General features: G+C 36.0%; 2 protein-coding genes across 7 annotated transcripts in view; both read right to left on the bottom strand.

Annotated features, from left to right (window-relative positions):
- The window catches only part of PDE1A (phosphodiesterase 1A), a 344,008-nt gene that overhangs the window by 94,531 nt on the left and 232,389 nt on the right, over window positions 1-17,088 (bottom strand). For all 6 annotated transcript variants that reach the window (XM_047722353.1, XM_047722355.1, XM_047722358.1 and 3 more), the window contains one exon: window positions 7,741-7,854. In XM_047722353.1, the coding sequence (XP_047578309.1) occupies window positions 7,741-7,854 (114 nt within the window). The remainder of the gene's footprint in view (window positions 1-7,740; window positions 7,855-17,088) is intronic.
- On the bottom strand, window positions 3,737-6,049 carry LOC125095825 (F-actin-capping protein subunit alpha-1-like). The gene has a single exon (XM_047722360.1). It carries the CDS (start codon window positions 6,011-6,013, stop codon window positions 5,153-5,155), a length of 861 nt encoding a protein of 286 aa, XP_047578316.1. The 5' UTR covers window positions 6,014-6,049; the 3' UTR covers window positions 3,737-5,152.

Below are 17,088 nucleotides of genomic sequence, written 5' to 3' on the forward strand. Positions count from 1 at the left end.
TTCATGTAAATTCCTGTACTTGATGATTTCAAGGGGCTTAGACTCTAAGGTGTTCCAAACGTCACTCAATTTCCACAAGAATAACTTCTGAAAGTCCTAATTGACATAACACATTCTTGCTGAAATTAATCTATCATAAAATGAAGGACCTTTAGATTTATTAAAACACAGAAGTCAACTGAGAATGTTTTTATCCAGACGTGTATCCTATTAAGATTCCTTTCCATCAGTTTGGACTTTGCTTTCATTTCCGGATAACTATAGCCCACCTGCCTTCATTTATTTTTTCAGGATCAAAAACTACCTTCAGGAAATTATTTGATTAACTTGGGGGTATAAATTATATATTTTAATATGATATGCATCCTAGAGGTATCTGCATTTTTATTAGTAAGATAAAAATAGTGGTTATTATTCAACTGTTACTCTGTCATTTAATCCTCAGATCAGCCTTATGAGGCAGGCATTGTCATTATTCTTATTTTACAGAAAATAAAGCTAGGAAATAGAGAAGTTAAGTAATTTGCTTAAAGAAAGGAAGTGTTGAGCGGAGGATCCAGGCTTTGAACAACACATTCTTTCTGAATCAAGTCTGTGCTCTGATTGGTTCACATTAACAAGATGAAAATATAAATTGTGTCATTAGGTAGTATTAGTAAACATAATATCCATCTCTGAAAGTATACCTCCCAGTCAGCTGCCTCCCTTCATGCATAGCAACACATGAGGTTGAGGATGCTACTTTGCCTGGCAATTTCCCAATCTAAATAAGGACAGTTGGACAGGTTTTTTGTTTTGTTTCGTTTTTGTTTTTGTTTTCCCTTAAGGCCACATGTTTCTGACTTACAACTGTGCAGCTTTGGAAAACAATAGCCTCTAGGGGCACTTTCAAAAGCAGGACTCATAAAATATTGGCATTTATATTTGAAAATGTCTTGTTGAAAACCAACAAAGAGTTGTATTCATTAGGAAATTTTGCTATAATCCTTCAAGGAAGGTCAGAATTCAAATTCTGTCAGAAACTTTGTTTTTATTTTTCTCACTTAAATCATCCGTCAAGAGAGATTTCTTAAAAATTTGTTTTCTTAACTGAAAACCCTGCAGTCACTAAAGCTTAGCAGGAAAAGGAGTGTGTGTGTGTGTGTGTGTGTGTGTGTGTGTGTGTGTGTGTTTTAAACCAATTAATAATTTGTTTTATCCTGCTTTATTATGTGTTGACCTTTTTTTGAAGTCCAGCCCAAATTTAAAAAAAAAAAAAAAGGGGGGGGGGCGCCTGGGTGGCTCAGTGGGTTAAGCCGCTGCCTTCGGCTCAGGTCATGATCCCAGGTCCTGGGTTCAAGCCCCACATCGGGCTTTCCGCTCAGCGGGGAGCCTGCTTCCTCCTCTCTCTCTGCTTGCCTCTCTGCCTACTTGTGATTTCTCTCTGTCAAATAAATAAATAGAATCTTAAAAAAAAAAAAAAAAAGCCTCGCTGGAATACTCACTGAAACATTTTTTTCTAGAAAGAGAATTTTCCATTAAAAAACATCTCAAAAGTCAGTAGGTTTTTTATATAAAGTTTAAAAGCAACTAAATGCTTCTCCACCTCTCTTCCTAAATCATCTGTTTTACTAATATTCCAAAGGCAAACTCTAATAATTGTATATGCATCTCAACACAAACATTCTCAGTTGACTGCTGTGTCTTACTAAGTCCACTGGAAATCATATCACATCAAGGATTATTGCTCAAAAATTTCTAGCTGGTATTTTGAAGATAAATCACAGCCTTAGGAAGATACATGAGATAATCTTAGGTCTAACCAGTGGCATGATGGTAAATGTTTAACCACAGGCTCTCCAGAAAAAAACAAATCCCGATTTGTTGCATTTCCCAGTTTCCATGGTGTAAATAAATACTCCCACTGTAGCCAATTTCAAGCTACCAATGTGGCATCACTGAAGGCAGAGTTGGAAGTGATGCAAACACAATCCACACACCACTGGGTCTGACAACCCTGACAGCACGTGAGCTTTCATCAAAACTTCCAGGAAGTCTCCAAAGTTGCCAAAGTCAGATGTTACCAAAGGGATGCAGATGAGATGCTCGGGTAAGCTATGTAACCTTTTTGTCGATGTATTTCCTCGTATGTATGAGGTATGTAAAATGATAATAATAAAGTTTCTAGCTCATGGGATTACTATGATGGTTAAATGAAATAGTGCATTAAAATGCTTAAAAGAGTACTTGGCACATAGCAGGCTATAATAAGGGGATTTTAGTAATAAATGTTAAGTATTGTTTTTCTAGGATCTACAATTCCAACTGTCAGAATGTTTTACACATTGTCATCTTTTGGAGGTCATTAAAAACCATCCCGAGAGGATACCAGTTATAGAGAGAAGAGCACTAAGAGAGAGATGAGAAGCCATGCCTTAGTTTCTGTTCCTAGCTTTGCCAAAGCCTACATCTGTGACCATTGTCAAAACCTGTTTACTTCTAAGACCTTTGGTTTTCTCATTAGTAAAGTGAAGAAAGTAACAGTCACTCTGCCTGCTGCATAGGATTGTGGGGAGACTAATATGAGCCCTTGGATGGTCCAAATGTGGGGTAGTATCATTAATCCAATTTAAGAATCAAGATGCCATGGAGGCATGGAAGCATTAAAATAAAATAGTGAAAAGGTGTGTGTCATTTGAGTAAAAATTGGAAATGATGTAGTGTTAAGAGCTGGGATTTTTTTTTTTCTTAAAGAGTACACACACACACACACACTCCAGTTCTACCATGAAGCAGTTAAGCATTTTTTTTTTCTTTCTGCAAAAAGCAATTTTCTAAAAAAGTAATTTTCAAATGAAAAGGAACTATACTTAGAAATGTAACATATGTGTAAACGAGTTAGAGATCATGGAGAGTTAAGTTAACAAAATATCCATAGAATCATAATTTCCTGGGAAACCTAATAAATATATCATGTAATAATCTACCAATTGAAAGACAAGGTATAATTAGGGGAACCAGATAGGTAGCATTATGCCATCATAGGATGAATAATGTAAATCTCCAAATAATTCTTTAAGATAAAATTGCTTTCATTTTATAAATAAATACAAAAAATAAAATGTCAGGGACAGATTAAAGAAATCTTAAACATATTACATTCACTCAATTTGTAAACAATGAAGAACATACATAAAAATGAAGGAGCAAAGAAATTACAGGAACATCAGATTTTTTTCTATTTACACTTTGAGTCTCTGTTCGCTTAGAAGAATAATATACATTATATACTTTCAGTGAAAGTTAACCAGGAAAACGATTATGCATAAAGCTTATAATCTAAAAAGGTGGCTATGATTCCCCCTACCACTAATTTATGACTCTAAATCATGTTTTAACAGAAGAATTCTGTTCTGGGGACAAAGAAAAAAATCACCTGTGCAACATAGCCTGCACCATGCCCTTTCCTGTCTGTTATTAGTGAAAATCCTCATGGTCTCATATTAAAAAAGGTCAGTACCTGATATAGGAAGATCTCCAAGTTTCCTTAGTAAGGGGAAAGAAAGCAACATGAAACACTATGTACATAGTGTGCCACCTTCCATAAAAGGAGAACAGAAAAATATGAAATAAAAATTTGTAATACACCATTGGAAATATACATAAGAAATTTATGAGTAGATTGGGATGGGATAGGGTGGAGGCAAGACTTCCATGAGGTACCTTTTTACATTATCTTGTTTTTTTTTTTTTGACACATAATACAAATATATTTTATTTGAAATAAACAAAAATGCTTACACAGCTCAACAGGTCACTCGGAAACAAACTTGCTTGACTGTATTACTGAGCAAAAACAAAGCTGAAGCACAAACACCCTTCTTTTTTGACATTTATTTGGAGATAGGTAGGAAGACACTACTTGGTTTTTTAAAAACTGACCTTCCCTTAAGGCCTGGTCATAGAAGTGTAAACAATGTAAATGAATCCACCATTACCAGTTGTCATATCATATCTATGTCACCTGTGTGTTCTGAGATCACACATATACCTGCCAATCTACCTGGGAAGGGTTGCTAGATCACAGTTACATTTCAGTTCTTGGCAGGCAGGACTGAGGAAGAGTAATTTGGAACAAGTTTTACATCCCATTTAGAACAAATCACTAGTATTCCCTTAAATAACAGGTTACAATAGAAAGATACTGCCTGGAACGTATCCTTTTCACTTTGGTTCATTTTTAGTTTTGTTTGTGATGTACATAGTTGTTTGATTCATCTGTTCATAGTACAATCCTGCCACAAAGTATTAAAGCACAAGATACCTACTATTCCTTCAACATCTGCATCTTTCAAGTTTTATACTCAACTACATCTCTAGTATGTCAGCAGTTCTTGAATAATAATAAAAAATAATAAATGGGTAAAACCCTTCTAAAAATGCAGATGTCTGTAACTAAAATGGTACTAGATGGGAAGGAGACAATGAGGGAAGAGAAAAAAAAACACGTTCATGTGCAGGGAATGTGGTTCAAGTCTTTGGATTTAAAAACAACTTCCCCAGAGAAGCTGACTATAATGGAATTTCCAGAAAACTTCCTTTGCCCCCACAAAAGGACCTGAAAAGCCCAATCCAAACTTTTGAAACTACAGTTATGAGATGCTATAAATGATGATCAAAGCAGTCAGAGGGAGAAGGATGAATGTGTCTTCCATTCAGCTAGTTTGTAGCGTAGTCTCTTCAGCTGTTGGTGGATCAGTAAAAACCACTGAAGTACCAGAAGTGCTTTGAAGGACAAGGGTAGAAAAGTACTGAGCATATTACCTGTCTGTATCAGTAACAGGACTTCACGGCTAGGAAAATTTTCTAAACAGTAAAATGACTCCAGGATAGATCTCTCTCTCTCTCTCTCTCTCTCCATCATTAAATGTGGCAGAATTAAAAAAAATTTTTTTTTACAAGTAGATATAGTGAAAACAGAAAATTACAAGGCAGAGAACACAAAAGAATCAAGACGATGCTATAGGTTCAACAGTATTTCATGAGGCTAGAAAACCTGTTAACTCTGAAAGCCCTAGCAAAATATCACTCTTGTTTATAAATCACTTATTTATCATATGACCGCATGTTGAATCCTTTCTTTCCACATACTGAAGAATCCTACATTCAGCCTTTAAGCATTCTGCATTTCTTTGCCAATCTTGTAGCTGAGTATCTTGTTCCAGTTGATTTTGGTGCGGGTAACAGGAAGCTGCCGGCGCAAGGCTTTGAATGTGGTGTCTGACATTGTTTGATAGTTTTCACTAATTGCTGTCTGATACTCATTTTCTGCATGCTCTATGATTTTAATAAACTCCTTGGCAGTTTGGACTTCATTCAAGACCGTTACTGAATCCTGTACATCTTTATGACTAACCAACTGAACATTGCCATCTTCATAATAGTGAACCTGAATCTTAAGGACTCCAACCACCTGGGCTGTAGGTGATGTGATGGTGAACTTCCACTCTGATCTCCAACGACCATTCCAGAAGTTTTTAGGCTGAAACTGGTGGCTTTCAATACATGCAATAATGGTCTGTTGGCCATCTATAGTTTTAGCATAAACAGTACAGAAGCCGTTGGAATAATGATCTTTCACATAGGCCCTTAAAGCACTATCACAGGATTCTCTCCAAGACTTCAGACCTCCATCTATGTCCTCTGGCTGGGGGTCACTTGCTTCTTTCCGTAAGTGATCAAACTTAAAGGAAATTTTGTTTCTTGGATCTAAAAATCTGCTATTACCCAGGTCACCATGTTCTGTAATTAAGACCTGATCTTCATATCCTTCTATCTTCACAGGTGTGAACTGATCCATGTTATACTGGGCAAATGCATGTGCTGCCCCTTCCCTGAGGAGATTGTCATTATTAAGTAGTAGCCAGACATCATTGAACACTCCATTAAATTCCCCTGGGGGTGCATGAGTGATGAATTTAGCAGCTATGCGCACCTTCTCCTCATCCGACACCCGGTCCTCGAAATCGGCCATCTTGGGCTGCTCTGGCCCAGCCCGGCCCCGGCGCGAGGCAGGCCGGGAAGCATTATCTTGTTTTTTAAATCATGTGAATTTTTACCTGTGAAACAACAGTGTGGGGTGTGTGTGTGTGTGTGTTTAAGCCCAGGACACATGGATATGTAAGAACATCAATCTCGTATCTGGTTTAACAGTTCTATCCTCCACCAAGCTCAGGCCTGACTCATGCGTGGATACTTGCAGAAATGAAGGGGCGTGATGGATGTCCCTGTCCCATCATCTGTCCCACTCACTCTGCTCTTTCTTATCGTTCAATGATGTGGTGGGTATAATAGGAAATTATAGGAGTCAAAGGTTGTTACGAGATGGGTGTGTTTGTTGTCATGTATGGGACAGATGCCCAAATCCTGGTTATTTTTCTCTTCTGGGAGCTTTTGTGTATCCTTCAGAGAACTTGCTACACCCTCTGGGGTGTTATGTGTTCTCTGATATTTGGGCTGCATCTTTATGATTTCTCCCTGGTTCATTCAACAATCACCTCATGTAGCCAGCCTCTTGTTCATCTTCTGAAGTCGGTTTTCTTTCAATACTGATCAATCCCTTCTAAAGACTTTATTCCACTTGCCTTATGACTTTGAAAAACTTAGTGCATTTTCTGTGCTAAACTCTGGAGGGACATGTCTCTTCCTCCACAGTGTCCCTTTTACCTGTGAACTCAAGGTAGTCTGAATCAGCCTGCCACCTTTATCTCTGTTAGATGAGAATCAGGAACCAGTCTTGGTACCCTCCAAACTCTAAGAGATAGCGGTCAAATCTCTTACAAACTATCAATCATACTCCAGAGTCTTCTATTAGCATTAGGACCCTCAGGATGCCCTCTTAAGGTTCTGGGGTAAGCCTCCTCTTAGGGGAAAAAAGGAAAAAAAGAACAGTTCTCTCTTAAGGCTAAGGTTTCTTAATCTCCATAGGAATGACACTTGGGGTGGCAACTCTTTGTTGTGTGGGAATTTCCTGTGCATTGTAGGATTTGTAACAGCATCTCCAGCCTCTACCCATCACATAACAGTAACACACTCCCATTAACCAAACCAGAAATGTCTCCAAATATTGCCAAATGGCCCCTGGAAGGCAAATCACCTGGTCAAAGCCACAACACCAGGCTAAGAACGCTCTTCAAACAAATCCCCATTTCTTAATCTCCTTACCACTCTGCTAAGTATGAAGTGAAGTTAAGTGATTAAGGTCTGGGTGATGACTGAATATGCTTTGGGGACTATCCCTTAGCAAACCCCCGCACAGAGAGTCTGATAGGTACATCTTATGAGAATGTGTGGACATGTGACACCCATTTTTCTCAGCAGGAACTCTGGAATCTTGAGATAATAGGAAAATCCTTATATTGGTGACAATCGAAATAAGCCTACATATGTCTCTGAGTTTATAAATCTTCGCCTAAAGGGAATGAGGGTGGGGAAGAGGACACTTCAGTTTGTTCATTTTGTGACTTAATTGTTTGACTATTTCTTTATATTCACTGTTTGGATTAAAATGTGTATTTTTAAAGAATGGATCATAGTCCAGTTAAATAGCTACATGAAGAAAAACCTTTTAAATTTTAATAAGATTTTAATTTCAGTTTCATGACTAAGATAAGCTAAATTCATGTTTGAGATAAATGAAGACCAAGAGGAAAAAGGGAAGAGAGGCAAAGAAGATAGAAGGGAAGACAGGCTAAAACATACCTTGTTTCATCAATGTAAACAGCTTCCAACACAGATGCTGCATATTCAATATTCTTCTTTAAGTCTACGACGTTAACATCACCTTTTTCCAGCTGCTTGACTAAACATCTTAGTCTGTTTCATAAAAGTAGTCAAGAAAGAGAGAAATAGAAGAGATTTATTATAAGTATGTGGAAAATAGTCCAGTATTAAATACACAAATCAAGTTAAACTAGTAATGTATCTTTATCAAATAGAAATATTTTCAGGAATTTTTTTGATATAATTAAGTTCAGTTTTTGTCACTTAAACAACTCTTGAAAATTATATTCACCTCCCAGTAATATTAAGGTGGTAGACTATTATTTTAGATACTATATTTCAAGGACAGTCTTTCTGGAAATTCAAAACAACAGAAATATTTCCATAAAAGTATATTCCAGGGGCGCCTGGGTGGCTCAGTGGGTTAAAGCCTCTGTCTTCTGCTCAGGTCATGATCCCCACATCCTGGGATCGAGCCCCACATCAGGATCTTTGCTCAGCAGGGAGCCTGCTGCCCTTCCTTTCTCTCTGCCTGCCTCTCTGCCTACCTGTGATCTGTCTGTCAAATAAATAAATCTTTAAAAAAAACAATTTATTAAAAAAAAGTATATTCCTAACACTAGAATTTATTCTATGCCTGTTTTCCTTCTTCAGATTTGGTACTAAAAATTATTCAAAGGGTACTATTTATATCACTACAGTAGCAATTATTCACTGTATATAGCAATCAAAACAAAAAGACAGGCAAAAGATCTGAAAAAATACAATTGTGATGAGAAAAAATATATGTATGTATGCTTAGTGTTTTTACTGAAAGGATTTTTCACCCGAGGCAAATCTATACAATATTTTCTCTTGCTATTGCATATACAATGTGTCCCAACTTCCTTAGGAATTTTAAAGCATAGGGATCAACGAAGCCATGTCTGGATTCCTGACTTACAGAAACTGTGAGATAATTAATGTTATTGTTTAAAGACATTAAATTTGAGGATTAATTTTTTATGTAGTAATAGATAGCTCATGTAGTGGGATAATATGAATATGAATACTTCTATAAGTTCCTAACATTTTCAGAAACTTAGGTGCATTAATTATAAACCAAGTGTTTCTGAAGATATTAGACTATACTAGGCAGAAAAGGAAAACACATTCTTTACAAAATATAGATAAACAATGTGAGGGCAATTTATCCATTTTCCTAAGTCAGCAGATGGAATTTCATTCAATTCCTGAGCAAAGGTATTTTAGAGAGAATGGAGTACATCTACTTTCAGGCACCATTTTAGAGATAGTGTAGCAGATTTTCTGAAAATTTATTTTGGATGATTTTTAATACCAAGGCTAAGGGTATAAAGATAAGTTAAAGATTTCAGCAAGAGTTTTGACAAGTATTTTATTTCTCCATGGGAAAAAAGCCATAAACTAGACTAAAACTTCTTATTCAGGAATCTACAATTTTTTGTGCCATACATTTTTGTATGATAAAATATTAACAGATAACAACCTTGCAAAATAAAATCTATGTGTTAATAAAAAAAGTCTTATTCATACAGTCAGCAAAATAAAACAAAACAAAGATAACTAAAACAAGTTACTGAGATAGGAATAACTAATCCTGTCTAAATAGGAAGATAATGGAGTAACACATAGAGTGTTCTGAGATTTTTGTAATGCTTATGATCCAAGCATATTATACTTAGTGAAACTGCCTTTTGTGTGTCAGAGCAAAAGAGTCACAGCTCTGCAATGACTTAAACATATACCATTCATGTATCCTTCTTGTGAAAATTACTTGGTACAATGTGGTTGTATTTGGTGGTTGTATGATGTACTTTTAAAAGCACTAAATACTTCAGGTGATTGTCTTCTCTTCTTTGGAATAAATAAAATCGTTTTATTTGAGTTTCCTCCACTAAAAAACCTACGTTTTTCAGGCTCTTTTCAATCTAGGTAGAGTCATTCAACTGCTTTCTGGCCAAGGAGAGTAATAGGAGGTTGTTGAGTAAGACTTTCAGAACAATGATTTTGAAGAGGGTAACTCAGCTAGAAGGGATTTTCTCTTATCCTTGCTAGTTCCTTGCTGCCCAAATGTAGTGGAATCGTCCAGCAGTCTTTTAAGATCACGAGTCAACCTGGCAATAAGAAGTTAACCATTAAGAATGGCAGAGAAGGAAGATGCCAGTGGCCTGAGTCCCATACTGTGAATCTACCCAAATGAAGTCACCCACCTCTGAAGTTATTTCATATGAGAAAAAAAAAAATGTTGTATTTAAGCTACTATTCTTTTGAGACTTTTATGTCGGTCCTAACTGATAAGTCAAATAGGAAATGACTCAAAATAAAGAACTCAAGAATGGCAAAATCATCATAGAAAATGGAAAAGGGATGTCCCTGAGAATCTAACCACAGGTGCACTTCCTAAATGATGGGATATCATCCCATCAGCAGATCAGATCTGATGAAATCTGTGACAAGGAACATGCTGTTTCAAAGAGACATCTTTATGTGGTTTAAAAACAACAAAGGTTATGAATTTTTATATTTTACTAGGGGTATAAGCCTATAATCTAGCACAAGAAATTGCTCTGAAAAAATACTCCAAAAAGGTTTTACCACCTCATCAGAAAATCGAGTTAGATAAGGTTATAACTATAAAATCATAACCACCCCTATATCCTATATACACACAAACACACTCCAAAACTCACTATGCCAACCCAAAAAGACTGGAAGGAAATATAGATTTGGGGGTTACTAGGACTTCTTTCTCTTTTATCTCCTTTGCCTGTATGCACCAAATTTCCTCTAGCAAGTACAAAATTCTATTTACAGAAAAGGAAAACTGTTGTATTGTAAAGAGATTATTTATAATTGGAAGAGCAGGTTAATGGGATAATTTATATCATCATGATTCCAATTGTGAACTTGCTTTTGTAGTCAATTTATGCATACAATAATCCCCAACAATCTTATTTAGACTATGATTTCACTCCGTTTATAGATAATACAAGGTCAAATATCTTTCTGAATCATTTTTAAATGATCATAATTTCTAAATTAGTGGGTTCTAAACTACTAAGGCTTTACTTTATGTATGTATACAAATTTTTAATTTTTTAAAAAAGATAACTATATTTATCTAATTCCTAAGTCATCCTATGGGCCAATTCTCAGAACTAAAAAAGAAATCACAGTCATTTGCATAAAAAAACCAGGTTCTCCTAATCTAGTAAAACATCTTTTTAATAATGATTTATTTATTTATTTATTTTGAGGAGGGGAGGGACAGGGGAAGAAGGAGAGAATCTTTTTTTTTTTTAATTTTGTCTTTAATCTTTAGTATAAATGAACTTAACACTAGCTTGAGACACATTATAAAGCTTGAGGTAGTCGTCAGAGCCACAAATTTCTAAAATCAAGGGGAGGAAACCTCAAGAATAATGATCTTGGTCCCGGATCAGCTAAAGGATACTGTATTACAGAATCATTCACAATAGGCAGAGAAGAAAGGACACAATTAAGATCTATGAAATTCTGAATAATGGGAATACGATGAAATAATTCATCTGATGTTGACTGAATAGCTTCAGAAGACCACAAAGTTATCTGCATATTCCCCCTTCAATCTCTGAACAAAAATTATGTGCCATACATTCTTTTTTTTTTTTATTTATTTCTTTTCAGCGTAACAGTATTCATTGTTTTTTGCACCACACCCAGTGCTCCATGCAATACATGCCCTCCTTAATACCCACCACCTGGCTCCCCCAACCTCCCAACCCCCGCCCCTTCAAAACCCTCAGGTTGTTTTTCAGAGTCCATAGTCTCTCATGGTTCACCAGAAGGAGAGAATCTTAAACAGGCTCCATGCCAGCATGGAGACTGATGTGGAGATCAATCTCATGACCATGAGATCATGACCTGAACTGAAGTCAAGAGTTGGTCACTCAACTGACTCAGCCACTAAGGTGCCCTGTGATTTGGTTTCTTTCATCAGAGTAGGGAAGCATAGTGAAAAACAGTGTTCTTAATGCAAGGTCTAGGTATGTTCTTCTTGTCTCTGAAACTTAGGTTCAGTAGATGTGTTAGATGTTCTAATCTGTGCAGGTTCCACAGATTGCTGGGTTGGAGAGTCCACTGGGTACTCTGCTGGGTAGCAGAACAATTTAACAGCTGTTGTACCAAACCTATTGTACCAAAAAGACCACCTATTTATAAGCAGATGATGGTGCCAAAAAAGTCTTAAAAATCCAAGTCAGTTAAATAAATATTTAGCATTTATTACTATACATGGGGCTGTGAGAGATATAAATATATATATATATATATATATATATATATATATATGAATACATGTAAGAATATATGTGAATGCAATATGTAAGGATACACACACATACACACACACATATAATGCATGGGCACCTGTGTGTACACCACAGTACCTGTCTTCAAAGTATTTGCAATCTCTGGGGATGACCTGACATATGCACATAATATGGTCAAATGTTGAAATGCATACATTCCTCATTACTTTTTTCACACAACCCTAATTTCCAAGAAAACTCATTTAGTCATTGTTCCTCAAACATTCTCTCATCATCCTAGGTTGAAGTTCTTATCTCTTACTGAAATATCTATCTCCATATCCCATCTTTAACTGTCTGAATCATGTTTAGTAACTGGGCATATCTGGGCTGCTGCCTATAGCATGAGCCCTTTGAAGATTACCATCCCTTGTGTTCTCTCCCAACTTAGAAAAAAAAAACATACTTCATTTACTCCTCACTAACAAAATTGAAATTTCTCTAGCTTCCTTATAATTTCCATTTTGGGTACATTATGTTTTCCCAATAGGTTTTTTTTATCCAATCAAAAAATTATGAGGTATGCAAAGAAGCAAGAAAATTGATCCATAATGAGGACAAAAATCATCCAGCCAAACTTGACCCAAATACGGCAAAGATGATAGAAAGCAAGGATGTTAAAACTCATTATTAAAACACAATAATATATATAACATTATGCCAATAAATTCAACAACTCATAGAATGAGCAATTTCCTTAAAAGACAAAAGCTACCCAATCTCAGAAAGAAATGGTAAACTAAATTTGAAGTTAAAAATGTTAACATAAAGAAAGCTTCAAGCCCAGATGACTTCATTGGTGAATTATGTCAAAAATTTAAGAAAGTAATAACACATATTCTCTGCAAACATTTCCAGAAAAATCCTATGTCCTAATCCTAATCCTATGTCATTCTGAGAGGTCAAAATTACTCAAACCAGATGAAAACATTAGAAGAAGAAGAAGGAAGAAGAGGAGGAGGAAGAGAAGCAACATATCAATAAATATGCCTCATGAACTTAAATGTAAATAATCCTGAATATTTCAGGAAATCAAACCCACCAATATATAAAAGAATAGTATATCATATAAGAGATTTATCCCAGGAATGCAAGGTTGTAATAAAATTGAAAAGTTAATCAATATAACATTATATTAAGATACTAAATAAGAAAAGCCATATGATCATCTCACTAAATACTCAAAAAGCATTAACTCAAAAATCCAACATCAATTGCTCATGAAACTCTTAGCATATTAGAAGCAGAGAGGAGCTTCCTCACTTGATGATGGTTATAAATAAATCTACAGTTAATGTCATCAGTAAAGTTAAATAACAATGCTTTCCTCCAAACATCAGAAATAAGGAAGGGTCTACTCTTACCCAGCTATTCATCACTGTACTGGATCTTACAGCCAATGCAATAAGGCAAGAATAAAAGGCATCCAAATTGGAAAAGAAGCAATGAAACTATCTTTGTTCAGAGGCAACATGATTCTCTAAGCAGAAAATCTGATAGAATATATCAAAAAAGCTACTAAAAGTAATAAACGATTTTAAAGAGTCTGCAATACAGACAAACAGATAAGGAAAAGTCAATATCCTTTCTATATGATAGTAATGGACAATTTGAAATTAAAATGACAAGCAGTATCATTTAAAATCATACCCAAAAGACATACATCTAACAAAATAATATGGAAACCCTATACACGAAAACTACAGAACATTGCTGAGAGGCTCAAAGTAGACCTACATAAAGGAGATGTACTGTGTTCATGGATTGAAAGACTCAATATTGTTAACACATAATTTCCCCCAGGCTTTTGTTATTGTTGCATATATTGACATGCTGATTCAAAACAAATGTAACAAAAAGAACAAGTTGGAGACTTACACTATTTTAATACTTGTAAGACTTTAAGATTACTCTATTTTTTAAATTTAATTTATTTATTTGAGAGACAGCACACAAGCAAGGGGGAGGGGCAGAGAGAGAGGGAGAAGCAGACTCCCCACTGAGCAGGGATATTGACAAGGGACCCAGGATCCCAGGATCTCAAGATTATGACCTGAGCTGAAGGCAGCTGCTTAACTGACTGAGCCACCCAGTTGCTCCTACAAGACTTATTTTAGAGCTACAAGACAGCATAGTATTGGCACAAAAACAAACACATAGACCTGTGGAACACAGTAGAGAGCCCAGCTATAGACCTGCAACTCTATGGTCAAATAATCTTTGACAAAGCAGGAAAAAATATACAGTGGAAAAAAGTCTCTTCAATAAATGGTGCTGGGAAAATTGGACAGCTATGTATAGAAGAATGAAACTCGACCATTCTCTTACACCATACACAAAGATAAACTCAAAATGGATAAAAGACCTCAATGTGAGGCAGGAATCTGTCAAAATCTTAGAGGAGAACATAGGCAGTAACCTCTTCGACATCGGACACAGCAACTTCTTTCAAGACATGTCTCCAAAGGCAAAGGAAACAAAAACAAAAATTAACTTTTGGGACTTCATCAAGATCAAAAGCTTCTGCACAGCAAAGGAAACAGTCAACAAAACAAAGAGGCAACCCACGGAATGGGAGAAGATATTCACAAATGACACTAGAGACAAAGGGCTGATATCCAAGATCTATAAAGAACTACTCAAACTCGACACACACAAAACAGATAATCACATCAAAAAATGGGCAGAAGACATGAATGGACACTTCTCCAATGAAGACATACAAATGGCTAACAGACACATGAAAAAATGTTCATCATCATTAGCCATCAGGGAGATTCAAATCAAAACCACATTGGGATACCACCTTACATGAGTTAGAGTGGCCAAAATCAACAAGACAGTAAACAACTGTTGGTGGGCATGCAAGTTGGTGCAGCCACTTTGGAAAACAGTGTGGAGATTCCTTAAGAAATAAAAAGTAGAGCTTCCCTATGACCCTGCAATTGCACTACTGGGTATTTACCCCAAAGATACAGATGTAGTGAAAAGAAGGGCCATCTGTATCCCAATGTTCATAGCAGCAATGGCCACAGTTATCAAACTGTGGAAAGAGCCAAGATGCGCTTCAACAGATGAATGGATAAAGAAGATATGGTCCAAAAAGAAAAAAAAAAAAAAAAAAAGAAGATGTGGTATATATACACAATGGAATACTATGCAGCCATCAAAAGAAATGAAATCTTGCCATTTGCGACGACGTGGATGGAACTAGAGGGTATCATGCTTAGCGAAATAAGTCAATCGGAGAAAGACAACTATCATATGATCTCCCTGATATGAGGGATAGGAGATGCAACATGGGGGGTTAAGGGGGTAGGAGAAGAGTAAATGAAACAAGATGGGATTGGGAGGGAGACAAACCATAAGTGACTCTTTTTTTTTTTTTTTTTTTTTAAAGATTTTATTTATTTATTTGACAGAGAGAAATCACAAGTAAGCAGAGAGGCAGGCAGAGAGAGAGGAGGAAGCAGGCTCCCTGCTGAGCAGAAAGCCCGATGCGGGGCTCGAACCCAGGACCTGGGATCATGACCTGAGCCGAAGGCAGCGGCTTAACCCACTGAGCCACCCAGGCGCCCCCATAAGTGACTCTTAATCTCACAAAACAAACTGAGGGTTGATGGGGGGAGGGAGGTTGGGAGGGGGGTGGGATTATGGACACTGGGGAGGGTATGTGCTATGGTGAGTGCTGTGAAGTGTGTAAACCTGGTGATTCACAGACCTGTACCCCTGGGGATAAAAATATATTATATGTTTATAAAAAATAAAATTAATAATAAAAAAAAAGTAAAGAGACAAACAAACCAGGACATATCCAACCAAAGAAGTTCTATGCAGCAAAAAAGGAATGAACTACTGACATGAGTAAATGCCAAATAATTATGCTGAGTGAAATAAGATATGTGCATACTGTGTGATTCCATTTATACAAAATTGTAGAAAATGCAAAGGATTCTTATAGTGACAAGAAGCAGATCAGTGGTTGCCTGGGAATGGAGGAGGTGGGGATTGGGAAGGAAAGGGAGGAAAGTATTAAAAAGGAGCTCAAGGAAGCTTTTGAAATTAAGAGAAATGTTAATTTTCTTAATTGTGGTCGTGGTTTCATAAGTTTCATACACTATTTCATCAGTGTTTGCACAAGTCAATTTTTACCAATTATAACTTAAAAATAAAATATGGAATCAGTAATTTGAGATAGAAAAAGGGCATATACAAAATAGATGCTTCTTACATATCTTCATTTTTCGTCAATTTAATTAAATACTAAAATTCTAACATACACATTGGAGACATGAAAAAAATATGAACCAGCATTACACTCCTAATCTTCTCCCAATGGGAATGACACCAGTCTTTGATAATTTTTGAGACTTTTATTATCAGGTTGAATATTATGAACAGATTATGATCTTAGCTTTTTGGAGGGACTTCCTTACCTTTGAATGATCAGAATACTTAAAGGAAGACAGAAATGAAAATAGAAACACTATTTTTGAAAATTACTGACTGTCTCTGTGATTCAATAAATAGTTACAGACTAGAACCAATTTCTATCTTTAAACAACGAATACTTAGCTGTAGAAATGATTGAATTTTTTTTTATCCAAATATAGAGCTGCAACTTCCGAAATGAAAAAATACTCAGCATAAACTGGTGTCGTTTTCTTAATCATGTACTTCAAATACTGTTAAGTTACTGCTACATGACTCCATCTTGCAGAGGGACCACCTGCATAACTAAGATACTGAAAAATCTTCTCTGTCTATGCAAGTCGTTATTAATTCTAGGATATAAACTATCCAGGACATCCTTAATTCTATAGAGCCTGCTTAATAAATAAATTAATAAAGACAATTTAAAAGAGAATTGATCATTGTTAAATCCCTATTAACATCCCCATTGGTGACCTTATTGAAATACAAAAGTGAGAAAGATGTAGTTCTAATAACACCATAC

The sequence above is a fragment of the Lutra lutra genome, chromosome 3 (assembly GCF_902655055.1).
Source record: "Lutra lutra chromosome 3, mLutLut1.2, whole genome shotgun sequence".
In the NCBI taxonomy this organism is placed as follows: Eukaryota; Metazoa; Chordata; class Mammalia; order Carnivora; family Mustelidae; genus Lutra; species Lutra lutra.

Coding starts and splice junctions, on each gene's coding strand:
- LOC125095825 (XM_047722360.1), bottom strand. CDS start 6,013: ATGGCCGATTTCGAGGACCGGGTGTCGGATGAGGAGAAGGTGCGCATA.